Source organism: Perognathus longimembris, chromosome 14, assembly GCF_023159225.1.
Source record: "Perognathus longimembris pacificus isolate PPM17 chromosome 14, ASM2315922v1, whole genome shotgun sequence".
Lineage (NCBI taxonomy): Eukaryota > Metazoa > Chordata > Mammalia > Rodentia > Heteromyidae > Perognathus > Perognathus longimembris.
The window spans coordinates 39,621,398-39,638,997 of NC_063174.1; the positions used below are offsets into that span (position 1 = coordinate 39,621,398).

At 46.6% G+C, this 17,600-nt stretch overlaps 1 protein-coding gene across 6 annotated transcripts in view; it reads left to right on the forward strand.

Moving 5' to 3' along the window:
- Positions 1-17,600, forward strand: part of Rgs6 (regulator of G protein signaling 6) — a 480,138-nt gene that overhangs the window by 431,633 nt on the left and 30,905 nt on the right. For 5 of the 6 annotated variants that reach the window (XM_048361955.1, XM_048361951.1, XM_048361952.1 and 2 more), the window contains one exon: positions 6,179-6,365. In XM_048361955.1, the coding sequence (XP_048217912.1) occupies positions 6,179-6,365 (187 nt within the window). Of the gene's footprint in view, positions 1-6,178; positions 6,366-8,784; positions 9,220-17,600 lie in introns of those variants that run through there. The other variant, XM_048361954.1, reaches the window with a different exon arrangement.

Here is a 17,600-nt window from a genome sequence, read left to right on the forward strand (position 1 = left end):
GATCACCAAGATTAACCATTAGGGTGGCAGGATTGTACAGTCCATTCTAAGCATCCCTCTGCCTACTGTGAACCAGACCAGGTTGAGTCTCTTCTTTTTAGATGATGACACAAGAATTCTCTCTTAATACTTAACCATTCTCCTAAAAACATCTCAGAGATTTCACTTCGTTCTTAATGAAGTCTTTGTAACAAACAGAAGCAGTGTGATCTAATACTGCCTGCTAGAGCAGTGCTCATACCATCCTCCCAGGCAAGGTAGGCAGCAAATCCTTATACACCCAGCTTCGTGAACCCAGCAGCCAGTCCATTTGCCCAGATCACTCCCAGTTTCCACACTTAGTATGGTACCTATGAGCCACGCCTAGGAGTCCTTCTCACCCTCCTCATCCCTAGCCACATTTGGTCCCCAAAATGCAGTTGGTATCGCCGCCCCTTCACCTGATTGTTTCTCAGCCTATGAGTGGGCTTTTGCCACCTGCACTCTCACTGACCACAGGGTCCTTGTCATTGTGAGAACTCCAGGAGCATTTGCTTGCTCAGCTGCCACCTTGCCGGGTTGAGGGTGTCCATTCTGGAAAGCCACAGCGTAGCCAGGGCTACCTATGAAATCAGACTAGTTTCAGGATATCTGTATGACACGGGGCCCCACGTGTACTGAGGAGTATGGCCCTGGCAGGTGCTCACTCTTCCAGCCATTCCCACCTGGGTCTCTGCCAACTCCTTCCCCAGGAGGACCATAGTGCAATCTGGGAGGAAAGAAATTACCTGTGCACAGGAGGACATGCTCCCACCCAGCATGCGCATGTAAATCTAGACGTAAAGAGGCCCCTCTCTGACCCATGACAGGAAGGGGGGCACGGAAATGGTACGGCACAGAGAGAAAGTATGACCCAGGACTTCTGAAATCCTTTCCGGAGTCCCAAATTCCATTGTAATGATATTCATCAATACTGGACATAGAGGTAAGAAGTCAGTTTTAAGTCACAACTATAGGACCCTTGGGTCCTATCACAGCTGCTTTTGTTCCCCTTTGTTCATTTTTTTAGCCACTAGATTGGATCATCACTGCTCATGACCCAGGTCCCAAGGATGATGTTTTGTGGTTCACCTGAGATGGCCGTGCATGGCCAGGCATGTATATTTCCCCTGCAGCCCCCAGGCACGGCAGCCCTGGGAACTGCATCTCGTGAATAACTTGAGGGCTCTGCCCTCCAGTGCTGCTGGCCTTCCCGGGGTTGACCCTCTTTCAGGTCTAGTCAAGAGCTCAGGCTCCTGAGTCAGAGGAATTGAAGGAGGGAAGGAGAGAGACTGACCCCACACCAACTGGACCCACTGCAACGTGCTCGTCCTTATCCCCACGCTGAGTGTCTGAGAAATAGCCAAGGAGGAAGGAGAAGGAGCCCCAAAGCATCTTCTTCTTTTTTTTTTTTTTTTTTTTGCCAGTCCTGGGCCTTGGACTCAGGGCCTGAGCACTGTCCCTGGCTTCTTTTTTGCTCAAGGCTAGCACTCTGCCACTTGAGCTAAAGCGCCACTTCTGGCCGTTTTCCATATATGTGGTGCTGGGGAATTGAACCCAGGGCTTCATGTATACGAGGCAGGCTCTCTTGTCACTAGGCCATATTCCCAGCCCCCAAAGCATCTTCTATACTGCTTAATTAAAGAGTTCTATGATGGTATAAAATCCATCCTTCCCTTTTGAGAGAGTCTGAGATGAGAGAGGGCTGTCATTTCCAGACAATAGGGGAGGGGTGGCCAGCAGCTTTTGCAGTGGCCACGTGTGGCAGGGGCTGCCTCTCCTTTGTGAGCTACCCTGAGCCCCGGTGTGGACCCACAAGGCAGCTGTTCGCTGATTGGGAGGGTGGGTGGGGGGGAAAGACAGTCCTCACCCATCAGGTGGGAACCTTGTCCTTCTCAGGCAGGAAGTGTCACCCACTCATCATCCTTCCACCTGCTTGGTGACTTTTCCAAACACAGTGACAATCACCCCATTCAGTGTCCCCTATACAAATCTTTGCTTTTCCTGGCTTGACACCCTCGGCTGCATGGCAGGGCATGAGTTAAAAATCAAAACCTGCAACAAAGAGCATCCCCCCCACCCCCCATACCCCGTACAATTTTTATGAGCTGTGACGTGGTCGCCTGAGAGAATGGAATGGTTCTTCCAACCTGCAGATTGATGATGCTAGGTCCACACTGTGTCAGCTTCGTGAAAGGAGAGGCAATTAAAAGAGAGCCCAGGGGAGCTGCCAGGTTTGCCTCAAGTGTTCCATCTTCAGTCGTTGCCCCAAGTCCTAAAGAAGACCTCCAAAGGTTCACTAGGCCCGACAGGATCCCCCACTAACCAACCCCATGATGAATGGGAGCTGAGCATCTCCCACAATGCCTTGCACATTGGCAGCCATCTGGCCACTGCCCAGGAACAGAGCTCAGCTTCAGCAGTGCTGCACCATGAGGGTTGCCAATGAGAAATCTCAGCCCAACCTGAGACAGGATTGTTTAATCCATTGTCCTCAACCCCTGGCTGGCCAGCAGAGGGCACAGAAACGCTTCCTTCTGCTGGGGAATTTGCTTGTCCCGGGAGCAGCGCCAAAGCTGTTTTCTAACTTGGGAAAATTCTACTTACTGGGGAAACAGAATAGGGAAGCTGGTAATGAATGGAAGGACTGCTCAGGCCTCTTAGCAAGATGGAGACAATGAATGACTCTGGGTTTCTCTTGCTGTAGCCAGCCTGAAGGGGAAAATCCCATTTCTGTCAGCATGCAGGAAGGAAGGAGGCCTGAATGGAAGTCTAATCCACCTTAATGTCTCTAGCTAGTGTTTCTTTTATATTTATTTAGTGTGTGTGTGTGTGTGTGTGTATGTGTGTGCACATGCGTGTGTGCGCACACACCAGTACTAGGGCTTGAACTCAGGGCCTAGATGCTATCCATTAGCTTTATTGATCAAGACCCGATGCTCTACCCCATGAATTACAGCTCTACTCCCAGTGTTTTGGTGCTTAATTGAAGAGAAGAGGCTCACAGACTTTCCTGCACAGGTTGGCTTCAAACTATAACCCTACACCTTAGCCTCCTGAGTGTAGCTAAGATTCCAGGCCTACACTACCAGCACAGCACAGCCTGTGTTTCTGGAGCACGGCTGCCTTCCCTGAAGGCTGGTGGTGTCCCCACCTGCATTCATTGCTAAGCCATGAACACAGATCAAATGCCAGCACAGGAGCGGGTGAGCGGCTTCCTGCTGATCTGAGGATTGGCAGTGTGCAGCAAGACAGGTGGTCTTCCCATACCCTGGAGCCCCTGTGTCCAGCCAGGCACACGGCTCTCTGTTGCCAGCCACAGGGGCTTAGTGCAGGATGGGTGGATTTGACGCTGCTGCTGGCATTGGAAGCCCCTCCACGTCCTCAGAGGAACAGGGCCTGCAGGCTTTTGATAAGAGCCAAAGCTTCTGGAGCCTCAGTGGGCCACCCATGCGCAGTGGCTATGCAGAGAGATGCTTTCTGTGGTTCTCTGGGGGAGGGAGGGTTGGTCTGAGCTGGGAGCAGCTCAGGACTGTGGGGCTGGGAGATAGCAAACACACACTGGAGCCTGTTCTGAATTTCAAATGGGCACAAAGGGTTTTTTGCAGCTGTGATGGTAAATACATATGGGGTGTCAGGATGTTTCTGTGCCATGGATTTTGCTGTCATCTGGGAGGGACAAGGCAGGTCATGTCCAAGGCAAACAGAAGGTTGGGCTGCATCCCTGCCTCTGCAGGGAGAGAAAGCAGTCGAGAGATGTTGCCTTTACTCCTTGCCCCCTCCTCCTCCCTTTCTCCCTTTCCTCCCATTACTCCTGGTGTTTCTCCTTATGCTTTTGGATCAATTCACAGTTTTAGCCAACTGAAGAAGCCTTTTGATTTGCATGTAAATGTTTACTAAATTTGGTCCTGAGGTTTGCATGTCCACTAGCTCCAGCCCTTCAACCTTATCTACATGCAAGTGGGCGGTGGACACAAATATGGTTTCCAAGTCATTCAAAGGGAGGTCTGGAGCATCATCAGAGCCTTCCCCGGGGCGGGGGGGGGGGGCTTCAAAGCACCTCCTCCGAGCAGACTGAAGGGAGGGATAGAGATGACAGAAGATGACATCCCACATGGCATCGATGGGGGAGGCAAGAAATCACCCACGAGCATCCATCGCTGAGACATGGTGGGGAAGCATGCTGATCTAGGAAGTTGCTTGCAGCCAGAGAGAGACTCAGCCCAGAGGCAACTCCCTGGGAAAGCCCGCTCTCCACCTGCCCATCGGCAATGGCAGTGTGTGCTACAAGGGCTTCAGCACTCTGAAGAAGAGCTATAGGTTCTCTTCTCCCAGGTAGTGGGAAGAACATTGGGCAAAGTCCCTAGACAGAAAGTAGGAAGGCTGGGGTTGAAAGGAAGAGGAGGAATTGAAGCCCCTTTGTACAACTGCTTAAAGATGACAATAATTTCAAAAGAAAAGCAGATGATTGGCAGCATTAGCAAGAGCCCTGGAAGCTCCTGAGGGAGGAAGGTTGTAATTTGGGGTCAAGCTGGCAGCGCTGAGCCTGTGGGTGTCACTGATGCTCCTCGCACCTGCCCATGCCTTCGGCAACTCAGCTAAGTACGCACCTGAATTTTTTAAGCCTATGCTACATCTGTCTACACTCTCTTGATGCCAGCTTCGCAGATAAGAAAAGATGCACCTAGAAAGGTACAACAATTCAGGATGTGGTTGGGACTAAATGGTAGAGTGCTTGCCTAGCATGCATGAAGCCCTGGGTTTGATTCCTTGGCACCACATAAACAGAAAAAACCAGAAGTGGTGCTATGGCTCAAGAGATAGAGTGCTAGCCTTGAGCAAAACGAAGCCAGGGACAGTGCTCAGGCCCTGAGTCCAAGCACCAGGACTGGCTGTGTATGCACACACACACGCACACGTGCACACACATACACGCACACGCATACACACACACACACACGAAAGGTACAATAATTCAAGACATCAAAATAGCCAGGCTCACTGCTCTTCTTATCAATGGCCGTGATTACAGTACCTGAATTTCTCTTGGCTCTTCAGGATCAGCGAGAGAACTGTGAAGGTTTTCATTATGGACATTATCAGAATCCTAAATCAGGGGGAGACTTAAGAGTCTAGCATTATTCATTCTGAAAACCAATACAAACCTGTCCTTGTGGAAATGGGCCTGCATTACTTCAATCTGCCACTGTGTGGCGCCATCAGGCCATTCATTTGGCTTCGATGTCTGAACAGCAACAAGAACCACATAACTAACCTTTTTATTTATTTTATTATTTTTTCCCCCTCAAACAAGTGCATCTTACTTTGAGTGAAATTCAAAGTACTTTCCACCATGTTGTGGTTTCAATTTCGTTTGTCCTCACCTTTCATTGACTTAGATAAGCTGTCAGAACCACACATCACATGACCTAGCTAGCTCTTACTGTTGGGGAAATTGGTTTATCCAGCTCTGGTTCCTGCTGAAATGTGGTCCTCGGGACTTGGGAGCTGCTGTTCAGACTTTGGCTGATGTTGCTGTTATTCTCAGCAGAAGAGACGTTCACATGAGGCTAGGACAATGGCAGTTCCTGGGCTAATGCTAAGGGTGATAGGTAGAAACATTTCCCTGGCTCTCTGGAGAATCTCTTGGTAGAGATGTCCTTCATGTATATCCCATTGTGCCAGGCAAGCCCACCTTCCATCTAAACGTCATTTGTGGAGCAAGTCCGGTGAGCCCGATACTATGTTAAACACAAATGTGAATAACTTGATTTATTTGTCTTTAACAAGAATCTCAACCCAGGAGGATTTTACCCCACCAGACACATCTGGCAACATTTTGAGACATCTTTGATTGTCCTAACTTGGGGAGAACAATTGGCATCTAATGGGAAGAGGTCATAGCTGCTGTTTAACATTCTACAAGGCACAGGACAGTCCCACCACTACCACTTAAAAATCACCCATCTTGAAATGGCAGTGGCACTCCACCTGTTGATTGCCAAAGTTTGTTGATCTCTTTGTACTTTCTGAAGTCCCTCTCACCCCCTGCCCTGTGGTCTTTGTGACCCATGTAGGGCATTACAATTGTGTATGGCATTTGCTGGTGACCATCTTCAGGTTCTCAGATAGAACTGACTATTCCCACTTGCCATTCCAGGTTCTGGCTGGCTGTCCAGGATCTCAAAAAACAACCCCTCCAGGATGTGGCCAGAAGGGTAGAAGAAATATGGCAAGAATTCCTGGCTCCAGGAGCCCCGAGTGCAATCAACCTGGATTCTCACAGCTATGAGATAACGAGTCAGAATGTCAAAGATGGCGGGAGATACACATTTGAAGATGCTCAGGTTTGTTTCTCTACTCGAATGGATCTTTTGTAAGGTCTTCTTTACCCCTTTTAACGCAAGTCCAATGACTTCTGAATAGTTAAATTCCAACTATTCGCTGTCACGGTTTATAAGTCAATCAGTAGAACCCATCCCATATGGGCATGCAATGAAACTCCAAGATTATTTGCATTATTACACAGAAACAAAAGTGTATAGTTTTACAGGCTCCTCAACTTAAGACAGATGGAGTAAATCTTCCTGCTAAACCCATCATAAGTTGAAATATCATAAGCTGAAGATCTACCTATCCAAGCTTAGTACGCCCAGCGCCCTGCAGATGACTGGTTGTGCTCCACATGAAGACATGGCTGACTGGTAACTGTGGCTCTGACACTGCAGGCCCACACTGCATAGTGTAACCCAGAAGAAGATCAAAGTTTTGACATACAGGTTTTATTGAATGCCTGTGACTTACAACCTCTTGTAAAGTCAAGAAATCAAAAGTCCAATCACTATAAACTGGAGACCATCTATCTGTATGTGCTTGATCTTTTCCAGGAAAGTCTCAAAAGGTGTTATAAAATCTGAAATCTCAGATCAGGTCAGTAGTGACACTGGAAACTGCTGTGGTATCAGTAAAGTTGGTAGAGTGATCTGGCAGGACCAAGAGTCAGACTTGTATCTGGTGTCCACCCTCATAACCACCATTCTTCACTGGTCCCACCAGTGATGACCAGTTGCGAGGCTTGAACTCAGGGCCTGGGTACTGTCCCTGAGCTCTTTTATTTTGCTCAAGGCTAGTGCTCCACCACTTGGAGCCACGGCTCCACTTCCTGTTTTTGAGTGGTTAATTGGATACAAGAGTCTCACGGGGACTTTTCAGCCAGAGCTGGCTTCAAACTGCGATCCTCAGATCTCGAGTAGCTAGGATTACAGGTGTGAGCCACGATCACCTGGCTTCAGTTTGATTATTTTTAGCATCACCACAGTCCAGGCCCTGGGCTATCTGAGGAAATACCGCAGAAGCAGACAAAAGCCCCTGTCCTCAACAAGGCTATGGGTTAAACCAGTAAAGGGACCGTTTCAGCCATCTGAGAAGAATACAGAGGTAGATGATGCCAGGGTGAAAGCAAACTGACAGGAGGGCCTGGCAGCCCCACCCAGCACCCTCGGAATGCTCACAGATGCTGTGGGGGCTGAGTAAATGGCACAAGTCACAGAAACCCCAAACAGCCAGGCTGAGAGGTGCCATTTCCAAAGATAAACAGCAGATCTCTTTCTTACTTCCTTGCCCCCGATTTCTAGTTCCTCCCACCACCTCACAGCTGGCCACAGGGCCGAGAACCTGAACTACTATTAGATTAATTAGTAGTGCAGTTCATATAAGCAAGCAAATACATTTGATTCTTTCCCTTTATAATTGCTTGTTTTCAGTGTGACAAGTACTTTTCTGTCATCTAACCATGGTGACCAAGTAGTAATTTGTTTTGTTCTTAGTATACTTGTAAACTTATGAATTTAAGTGCATTCGATTTTTTTTTGTCTATTTTACATGGTTTATTTGTTCACAGTACTAGGGATTGAACTCAGAGTCTCTTGCTTGCTAGGCAAAATGTTCTACCACTAAGCTGCACCACCAGTCCTTTGGCTTTTAATTTATTATTATTTTTTTTTAGATAGACTTTTGTTCTTTTTGGGGGGTGCGGGGGCGGGGGGGAGCTAGCCTCAAGCCGTGATCCTCCTGTCTCCACCTCCCAAGAAGCTGGGATTACAAGTTTGCACACTCAGCTACCTACTGATCCTCGGATTATGCCACCTCCTAGCAGTTGGAAGCTTCTGAAATGACTTTAGTAGTCTTTCATAGCAAAGAAATTAGGAGGTCCAGAGATTTTTTTTTCCCCCTCTATACCTGGAAGAAACTATTTCTCCAAGGACCCCTGATCCCTCTTCATAGGAAATAGTGTTTAGAGGCCCTGGTCTAGGCCCTGCTCTCTATTCTTAGATTGTTCATAGCTTCTAGGCTGTATCCGTGTATGGGCTAAGAAATGAACTGTTAAAAGATAGATCAGGAGCTCATGTTCAGTTCAGAGGCATGGGGTGTTTTTGTTTTTGTTTTTTTTTAATTTATTTAACCTCTTCTTTCTTTTTTTTGCCAGTCCTGGGGCTTGGTCTCAGGGTCTGGGCACTGTCCCTGGCTCCTTTTTGTTCAAGGCTAGCACTCTGCCAACCTGAGCCACAGTGCCACTTCTGGTCTTTCCTATATATATGGCGCTGAGGAATCAACCTAGGGCTTCATGTATATGAGGCAAGCACTCTTGCCACTAGGCCATATTCCCAGCCCTTAACCTCTTCTTTCTTATACCAGTCCTTCTTGTCTCAAGGACACTGTGGATAATTACTCATAATTACTCATTTGCTTTGTCCTGTGTGACTGCAGAGCAATCAGTAACATGGCGACTGTCTAGCCCCTTGACTACTGTGTAGTGTCCCCTTGTACGAAAGTGCTAGCGTGTAGTCAGTCAGTTCTCCTGGGTATTCATGTTGCTTCTCACTAACTGAAGAAAGATTTGATGGCAAAACTCGAAAGTCAACACATCCTTGTGCCTCTGCGAGATTTTTCAATAACCAGCCTTTCAAAGTGCTCGGCAATTTTCCAAGTACTTTCGAACACACTGTGTATCATTTTCCACAGCAATCTCCTGGGGTAGAGTAGACTTAAGGACTCACTGAGATCTAACATCCTCATTATCTGTTAGGATTGATCTTCCCCAGATTCAAATAAAACACTCTTCTTAAACCAGTTCCAACCTTCAGCCTGCTCCTTCTTGCTTCTTAAGTATGTTTCCACTATAAATATACATAAAGTGCTTCTTACTAGTAGTGTGACCTTGAGTAAGTAAGTTCCCTCCCCTCCCCCAACCCCCATGGAGCACCTAAGCTCCTTCTCAGAGCTTTTTTGCTCAAGGCTAGTGTACTGCCACTTGAGCCACAGCTCTGCTTCCAGCTTTTTTGGTGTGTTCATCAGACATAAGAATCTCATAGACTTCTTTGCCCTGGCTGGCTTTGAACAATGATTCTCAGGTCTCAGCCCCCCTGAATAGCTAGAATTACAGACATGAGCCACCAGAGACCAGTGAATCTTCCTTTTCTTCCTTGTAGGGTAGGGATACAGTGAATCCAGACATGAAGGGGGCTGGGGTCAAACAAAGGTCAAATAAAGCATGTCAGCAACAACCAATGACGATTCCACAGTAAGACAGGACAAGTGTTGGCTAGTTCATGTCCTAATATCATTAATATTCTTTTGTATTCTTTTATGTTTAACATCTTTAGTGAAAAAGTCAAATAATTTCATGGCATAATGCAGCCAGAGGTACCCGCTATTTATGGCATGCAGATAGGTGCTCCTTAATTTATAATTGAGTCTCATCCAAGTTGTCAATATCTAAAAATGTATTTAAGGCCAGGTACTGGTGATTCATGCCTTTAATCCTCAGTACTCAGGAGGCTGAGATCTGAGGATGAAGGTTCAAAGCCAGCCCCAGCGGACAAATCCAAGAAATTCTTATCTCCAATTAACCAGAAAAAAGCCAAAAGTGGAGCTGTGGCTCACATGGTAGAGCACTAACCAGCTTTAAGAGAAATAGCTCAAGGATAGCACTTAGGTCCTTAATTCAGACCCCAGTAACCAGAACAAAGTAAAGAATATGCATTTAATACCAAATATATTTAATATACCTGCCAAACATCATGGCTCAGTAACAACACAAGAGGATTACTGGTTTTCCCACTGCATTATCATAAAGTTCAAAATAAAGTTCTTACTGAATTCATATGGTTTTGATACCACTGAATGATCAAAATATTACAGGTGGAATCATCCATCATTCATTGGTGGCCATCTCTGTTTCCTTCCTCAGTTGATATGTGTAGATATGCAGTAATTCCACACTGCCTACTCTAACAAAGTATCAATAGAGTGAGCATCCCTATCACAGTTCTAGAAGCTGAGAGCTCCAAGGTGAAGCTACTATAACAGCTTTGGTTCCTGGCAAGGGTCCTCTTCCTGCTTGTAGATGGCCACCTTCTTTGCATGTTCTCCTTGGAAGTAGAGAGAGAGCAAGCATTCTTGTCTCTCTGCCTCCTTTTACAAGGACCTGGATCCCATCACGAAGCTCAGCCTCATTAAACTGCTTGGGTTAGACCTTTGTGTCCCTGAGACAAAGATACCCAAGAAAAGCATCTTTTAGAAGGAGGAATTTGTTCTGGCTCATAGTTTCAAAGGTGTCAGTCCATCATGGCGGGAGGGTGTGGCTGAGTAGAGTTGTTGCCATCATGACTACCAGGAAGCAGAGAGAAGGAGAAAAGAAAGGGCTGGGGAGGAGATACCCCTGAGGATTTGCCCCCAGTGACCTAAGCCCTTTGACTAGACCTCACATCCTGAATTTTCTAGAACCTTACAAAATAGGGGCTACAGCTGGAGGCCTAGGCTTTCACATTCCTGCCTGGGGAAACACTTCATATTCAAATGCCGCCATCTCCCGAAGGCTCCACCTCCAGAGCCATCACACTGCGGGTTAGGCCTTCAACAATACACATTTTAGTGGGACGCAAATCTCGTCCCTTAACAGCATGATTATGCAAATAAGGTGATTCTACCTTTTGCACTGGGGGAAATTGAAAGCTAAATCTTTCTTTTTTTTCTGTTGAGGGCCAGATAGTACACATTTTAGGCATAGTAAGACATATGGTCTATGTCACACTTATTCAATCTTGCCAACCAAAAGTAGCTACAGTATAACAACAACACAAACGAGCAAGTATGACTTGCTCCCCCTACCCTCTCCTCCGGCCCCCACAAAAAAGGGTTAGGAATGGTTACTCTCTGTTGGCATGAGAGGCAGATGAGAAGTCATTTGGAAGCTGTGGCAGCAACACAGCAATTCCCTCAAACATTTCTGCAGGGGAGTGGAGAATTCCAGCAGAAGTTGAAGGGGAGTTGAGAATTCTCACAGATGTTAGGGGTGGAGCAGGGAACTCCCACTGCTTTCCCCTGCTAGCATGGGTTGCCTGCACCAAGCAGAGCAGAGGTAGGTCAGAAGTTTCCAGGGAAGGAAAGAGAGTTAAAATCCATAGCACCCATGCATGGCTGGCAAAGACTTGCATGCAGGTCCCCCAACTTGCTGGCCAATAGTCTCCAGCTTAGTCCATGCCTGTCCCTGAATGTTTAGTGCTCAGGGCTTCTGTTGTCACCAAGACCTGGTCCCCAGAAGAGGTGCCGGAGCCAGCACTCAGGCTCTGGATTCTGTTTCTGCCCTATACTTCCTTCTTTAAACTTCCTCCCCTCCATTTGCGCATCTGCTAAATGGTTATGTTTGTACCTTGGGAACCTGCCCACTCCCTTCCCAGCGTTGAGATCGGGAGTTCTGGGATGATCTCCATCTGTCACAATGTTCATACACTAAGTAGTTAGACCGAGTGACATGGCCGAGCCAGATCTATGCATTCATTCACTAGGGTCTCAGGTCTTTTTTATTTGACCACATGTGCTATTAGAGGTTAATTGCCTGTGCTTGTTTCTTGTGGAAATATTTCACAAGGTGCTCAGTCAGCATGGGCAGGGGCCCCACATTTGTACTAGTGTTTTGCTGACCCATTTGACTTTTTTTTTTAATTTGGGCCCAGACCAAATCTTCCATAATGGTCTGTGGGCTGTGACCATAGCCCCCAGCTGTTTACTGATGCACCTCCATTGTGACAGATTCAGCCTGGTGAGCATGAAGTGTGATAGTTTCCTAGAGGATCCAGATCTTTATTCCACAGAGCGATGCCCCTCCACCACCGGAAATCAAAGGACCACATTGCCACTTGATTGCCACGTGGTCTCTTTCCTGCCTCCATTTTCTCATCTTCAAAATCAGAATGATGTCATATCCTCAGCCTGTGAAGGATTTTGGAGAAATCCAAAAGTCTAATAGCCCTGGAAATTCTTTGAAAGAATGAAAAAATTATCTATTTATATAAGTGTCTGATCACAAAAATTAATGGTATTAGTCTTCTCTGGAGTCTCATAATTCCAAGCTAACATCAAAAAGAAATTCAGGAAGATGTTTGCACTTACAAGGAAAGTGTATAAGAACCAGATGTTGGGGTGGGAGGTGGTCTTTGAGCTTCTACCTAAGCATGTGAACTTCCTCATTCTGGAAGCAGGAGGAAAGTGATGGAGACTTTGAAAGAAAAGAGGGTGAACCAGATGGTGATAGGCATAGTAGGCCAGAGCCAGGAGAGAGCTCTGAATCAAGGGTCAGGAGTCTAAGGCTTTGCTGGCTGTCTCTGGAGGAGATCATTAAACCACCGGAAGCATAGAGAATGAGGGCTTCCTCCTAGCCCTTGAGCCTCTTTCCAGAGCCTCCAGGACCTCTGAAAGGGAAAGGGGAGTCAAGTCACCAGCAGAGTAGCTGCCTGGCTTCCATTTCCAAAGCCTCAGAGTATCCAGGATGTTCTAAGGACTGTGTCCACAAGTTCACGCAACCCTTTGTCCATCTCCATATCCAGCCACTGCATGAATAGGAATATTCATTCTCCCATTTGAGTTGAGGGTCCTTGACCTATATAGCTTATGAAGTCCATGCTGAAAGAAATGACAGAAAATCAGATGGCTTTCTGTCACTAGAGCCTGCCTACAAGACTATCTATCATTCTACTCCCCACCCCCTCCCACACACATACTACTGGGGCTAGAAATCAGGGCCTTGCACTTTCACTTGGTTTTCTCTGCTCACAGCTGGTGCTCTGCTGCTTGAGCCACATCTCTACCTCCAGATTTTTGCTATTAATTGGAAGTAAGAGTCGCATGGACATTTCTTCCCGGGCTGACTTCAAACCTTGATCCTTCAATCTTAGCCTCCTAAATAGCTAGGATTACAGTTGTGAGTCACCACTGCCCAGCAAGAATATCATTCTTTACCAACATAGAAAACAGGGCACTGAGATTGGATTGGATTGGACTGGATTGGGAATCTATCCCTCAAATGGATTGACAGTTGAATCAGATGGCCCAACCACACCCATTGGTTTTAGTTTCTGCAACTTCTCACCTTACCTTCTTCACTGCCCAATCCCACCGTGATGCTAAGACATCTACCCTGGACTGTACTTGGAGTGTCTGACAATCCAGACCTCTGGATTTGAAAGTTATTTGATGTGAGCAGGAATTTGGTCTTCTTTGCCTCTCATAATACCTTACAATACTAAGATATGGCTGTGTGTGGTTGGAAGTGTTTTTTAGAAAAGAGTTTTCTTGACAACTCAGTTGATAATTATGACACTTACCTATCCTTTGCATTGAAAGGGGGGAGAGGGGGCAAGTTCTCCCTTTATTTTAAACTCTAAATAGGATTAAAGAAAAAAAAGTAGGTCATCAGTAAAGACAAGCTAACTTACAAATATACCAAATTCATCAAAATTAGGAATACTCACTAATGCCAGATGTTCTGGCCTCTGGCAAATTACAGATACATAGACTGGTCCCTTCCTTAAGCAGCCCAAAATCTAAGTTTTCAGAACTCTACTTAGCTACCATCATCAATTCATAGATGATCAAAGAGAACCTCAAGGCCAGAATGAGGTCTGGGTGATAAAAGAGCTTAGAAAGACAGCCTCAAGTATATGCGGACAGGAAGCCTCTAGCTAAATTTTCTATAGCTAGTTAAACTTGAATGCTTAAAAGCAATGTGAAACAGAGTGAGGTGGTTTGTGCCATTAACATCTTCTACTTGAAAATATATAGAGAGGAGGATTGACATCCAAGGCCAGCCTGGGCAAAAAGTTAGTGAGACCAAATATCAAGCGGCTGAGCAAGTTGGTACATGTTTGTTATCGAAGCTAGATAGGAGGCATAGGTAAGAAGATCTGAGGCTGGCCCTGGGGTCTGGCGGGAGGGGCACAGGGGAAACCTCAAGATGACACCTGTAAAATAACTAAAAAAAGAAAACAGCACACACACACAAAAAGCAAAGTGGAAGAAAGAGTACCTGGGTGGCTCAAGTGGTAGAGTGCCTGCCTAGCAAGCACAAAGCCCTGAGTTTAAATCCTAGTAAATCCCACAAATAAATAAACAAATGCCATTTGATTAAGGATGCAAAGTTGATTTGTTTCAAAGCCAAAGCACAGCAGAGTACAATTTTCTGTTTGCTCAGATTACTCAGAAGTCAAAATCTTCCAGCTCTGATGAAGGCTGTTCATCTTTGCCCCAGTGCTGTTCCTGGCATCATTGTGTGCCAGAATCACAAGACCCTACTGAGTTTCCTGGTATTAAGCCTCAATTGGAGGGCATATCCTGGTCAACTCCTGTGCAAGGCATAGCTTAATAAAGCATGCCAGAGCTCTACTTGCTTGGGGACTTATTTTATCTTGTGGGTGGTTTTATTCTAGGGAGACCAACAGCCCAGGGAAGGATGCATTTTGAAAAAACAAGTCAGTTGTTTGTGATCTCATTCTGTTTATTACCACTCGGAAGGAATTCCTAAAGAGAAAGGAATCGGAGAATTAAATCCCAAAGTTTCTCTGTTGCTACTTCTGAGCGGATTTCCTGCAGCAAATTGTAAGACCTTGAAAAAGGAAAGGAATGCAATTTTCTTAGTTAATACCCATAGTACTGGGCTAGTTAAAAAGCCATACATGTCAGCAGACAGTGGGGGCTCATGCCTGTAATCCTATCTACACAGGGGATGAGATCCTAGGGATCGTGGTTCCAAGCCAACCTGGACAGACAAATCTGAAAGACTTGTATCTCTAGTTAAGCAAAAAAAGGCTGGAAGTAGGGGATGTGGCTCAAATGTTAGAAGGCCAGCCGTAAGCAAAAAAGCTAAGTGAGGTATAGCCTTAGTACTGTCCCACCCCACCCCAAAAAATACCATACATGAAGTTGTCATGATGTTATCTAAATTAATAGAATCTGAACAGAATGGAAGTCCTGCGCCCTCTGGCCAGGTGTTGAGTGTGTCCGTATGATGCATTGCAGAATAAGAGGCAAATGATCACTTACTCTTAAAACTTCTCGTGACCTTGAATGATAAGTGGAAGCAAGTGGCCACCATGAAGCAAACCCAGACAATATGTTCTTGTTTAATTACTACATGATCCCAGAAGGGTCATCCACAGATGCATCCAAGAGGAACAATAACCTTATGTAGGTGGTCATGTCAGTGTAGGATCGTTCCTGTGTTTACCAAGCACAGCGTGGAATTGTGGGTAATTCCAACACCTTCCCACTGCGCACTAGTATACTGTCCTATAAGGCTCATGTTGGAACAATGTAATTTAGACCCGAGGCCTTGGGTTGGAGGGAAAGCCTCTGGTTGAAGAAAGTTGAGTATCTTCAAAGGTGAGATTCAGGGTTACAGATTTGCCACTGATGGCGTCCTAACCTAACCCATCCCCCTCTGTACTTTGCCAGTTGGGGCCTTGTTCCTTCAAGCATGGGGGCTAGGGGTGGGGGTAAGTTGTGTATGGCTGTTGTGGGGTAATAAGGCAGAGCCTAGACCTTCACTATGAACTCTGGTGTCTTTATCATCACCATTGCTCATAGTGGGTGTCGTGGATGGCTCCTAGAAGGGAGTGGTGGGCAGTGGCTAGACCTTGCATTAAGATGGCTCAGATGCAGATGATAGAGTAATTCCGATGACCACACCTGGAGAAACTTACTTTGTCTCAGTCAAGGAGCACTGGTCTGCTTTAAACCCAAGTCAAGGTCAACAAAAAGTCAGGATCTGTGAAAAGCAGCACCTCAATGCAGAAAGAGCGTATGCACTAGATTCCATGCTGGATTCTGCATCGACTCTGAGGAACTCTTGTCACCTGCTAGAGATTCAGTCTCTTGGTCTGTCAAACACGATGCCTGGCTTCAGAGTGAACAGGGCCCACAAGATTTGTCTAGCTGGACCTTTCTCTTCAGTCCTCTCTGCCTCTTCTTCTGCCTTTGTCTTCCAGCCTTCTGTCTCACCTGCACATCATCTCTCACAAGGACAATCACAATGGGAGAGTATCATTCCTTGATGTGGATGGTAATCTTTGTTGTGTTTGCACTTACATTTTTGCATTTAAAACAAGATGGCTAGAAGGCTAAAAGAGGTCTAGAAGAGACCAAGCAGGAACCTAAATCCGGCTAAATCTGGCTCCCAGCCCAGTTTCTTTCCTATCCCCACACACAACACAAAACAGCACGTTCTGTCCTCCTCTTCCCCTTCAAGGGATTCTGAGGGGTCCAGCAGCTCCTAACATCTCAGTGTTATTCCAAGGAAGTTTAAAAATGGAGGGAAGAGAGAGGCCCATACACCTTCAGGAAGAAAAATAGGACGCTTGAAAATCACAACGAGGGCCCTTGGACACTGTGCACTGCTCCAGCTGAGTGGTTTCCTGCTCCAGGAGGGAGTTCAGAAGCTGGGAGATGAGGTCTTCACTGTGTTAGGAGCCCCTAGCCACGGGAGGATGTAAGGGTATGCGTACGCGGCTCAGCTGCTCCAACGTGCTGTGGTCCAGAGCCCCAGGCATTTGTCTAATTACCTTCCCCATCTCCTGTCAGAGACAGTGTGTTTTGTCTAAACAGAAAGGAGATTTCCAAATGAGGACTCTCGCTGCAAAATATTGATCTGCAGCAGGTGTACTTTGGAGGCCACGGGTACTGCTAGCTCTCTCACTCCAGCTCCCGCGTGTGTCCTAGACCCCACCGGTGCCTGTTGGGTTTTTGTTGTTGTTGTTTGCTTCTGCCTTAGCAGCCCAGGCAAGCAGAGCAGCCCATCAGCAGAGAAGCCTGGCCCAAGAAGGGAAAATGAAGGTGGTGTGTCTCATCATGGTGACATCCTGTACTACAACTGTCACCCTCCACAGGGGTGTGCACCCCTCCCACCCTGACATCTGGTGTGGTTTAGGCCCCATAGCACAGCTCTCTCCATATGTGGGGGGCAGGCCTCATCCTTCCCACCTCTCAACTGAATCCAGGCGCAGGAGTGACCTCTGGCAGCTTTGCCTGTTCATAGGCAACTCAGTCATCTGTCTGATAGGAAGAGGAAGATGGAGGACAGAGAAGGGAAGGAGAAAAGAGGGACAAAGACAAAATAAGGACAAGCAAAAGAAAAAAAAACAACTTCTTTTTTTCTCCAGCCCTGTAGGACTTCCCTCTCCGAGGAGACTCAGCTGGTCTCGCCAGTGGCTCCCTTGCACTTTGCAGATTCTGGGTCTGCATTTCCCTTAAGA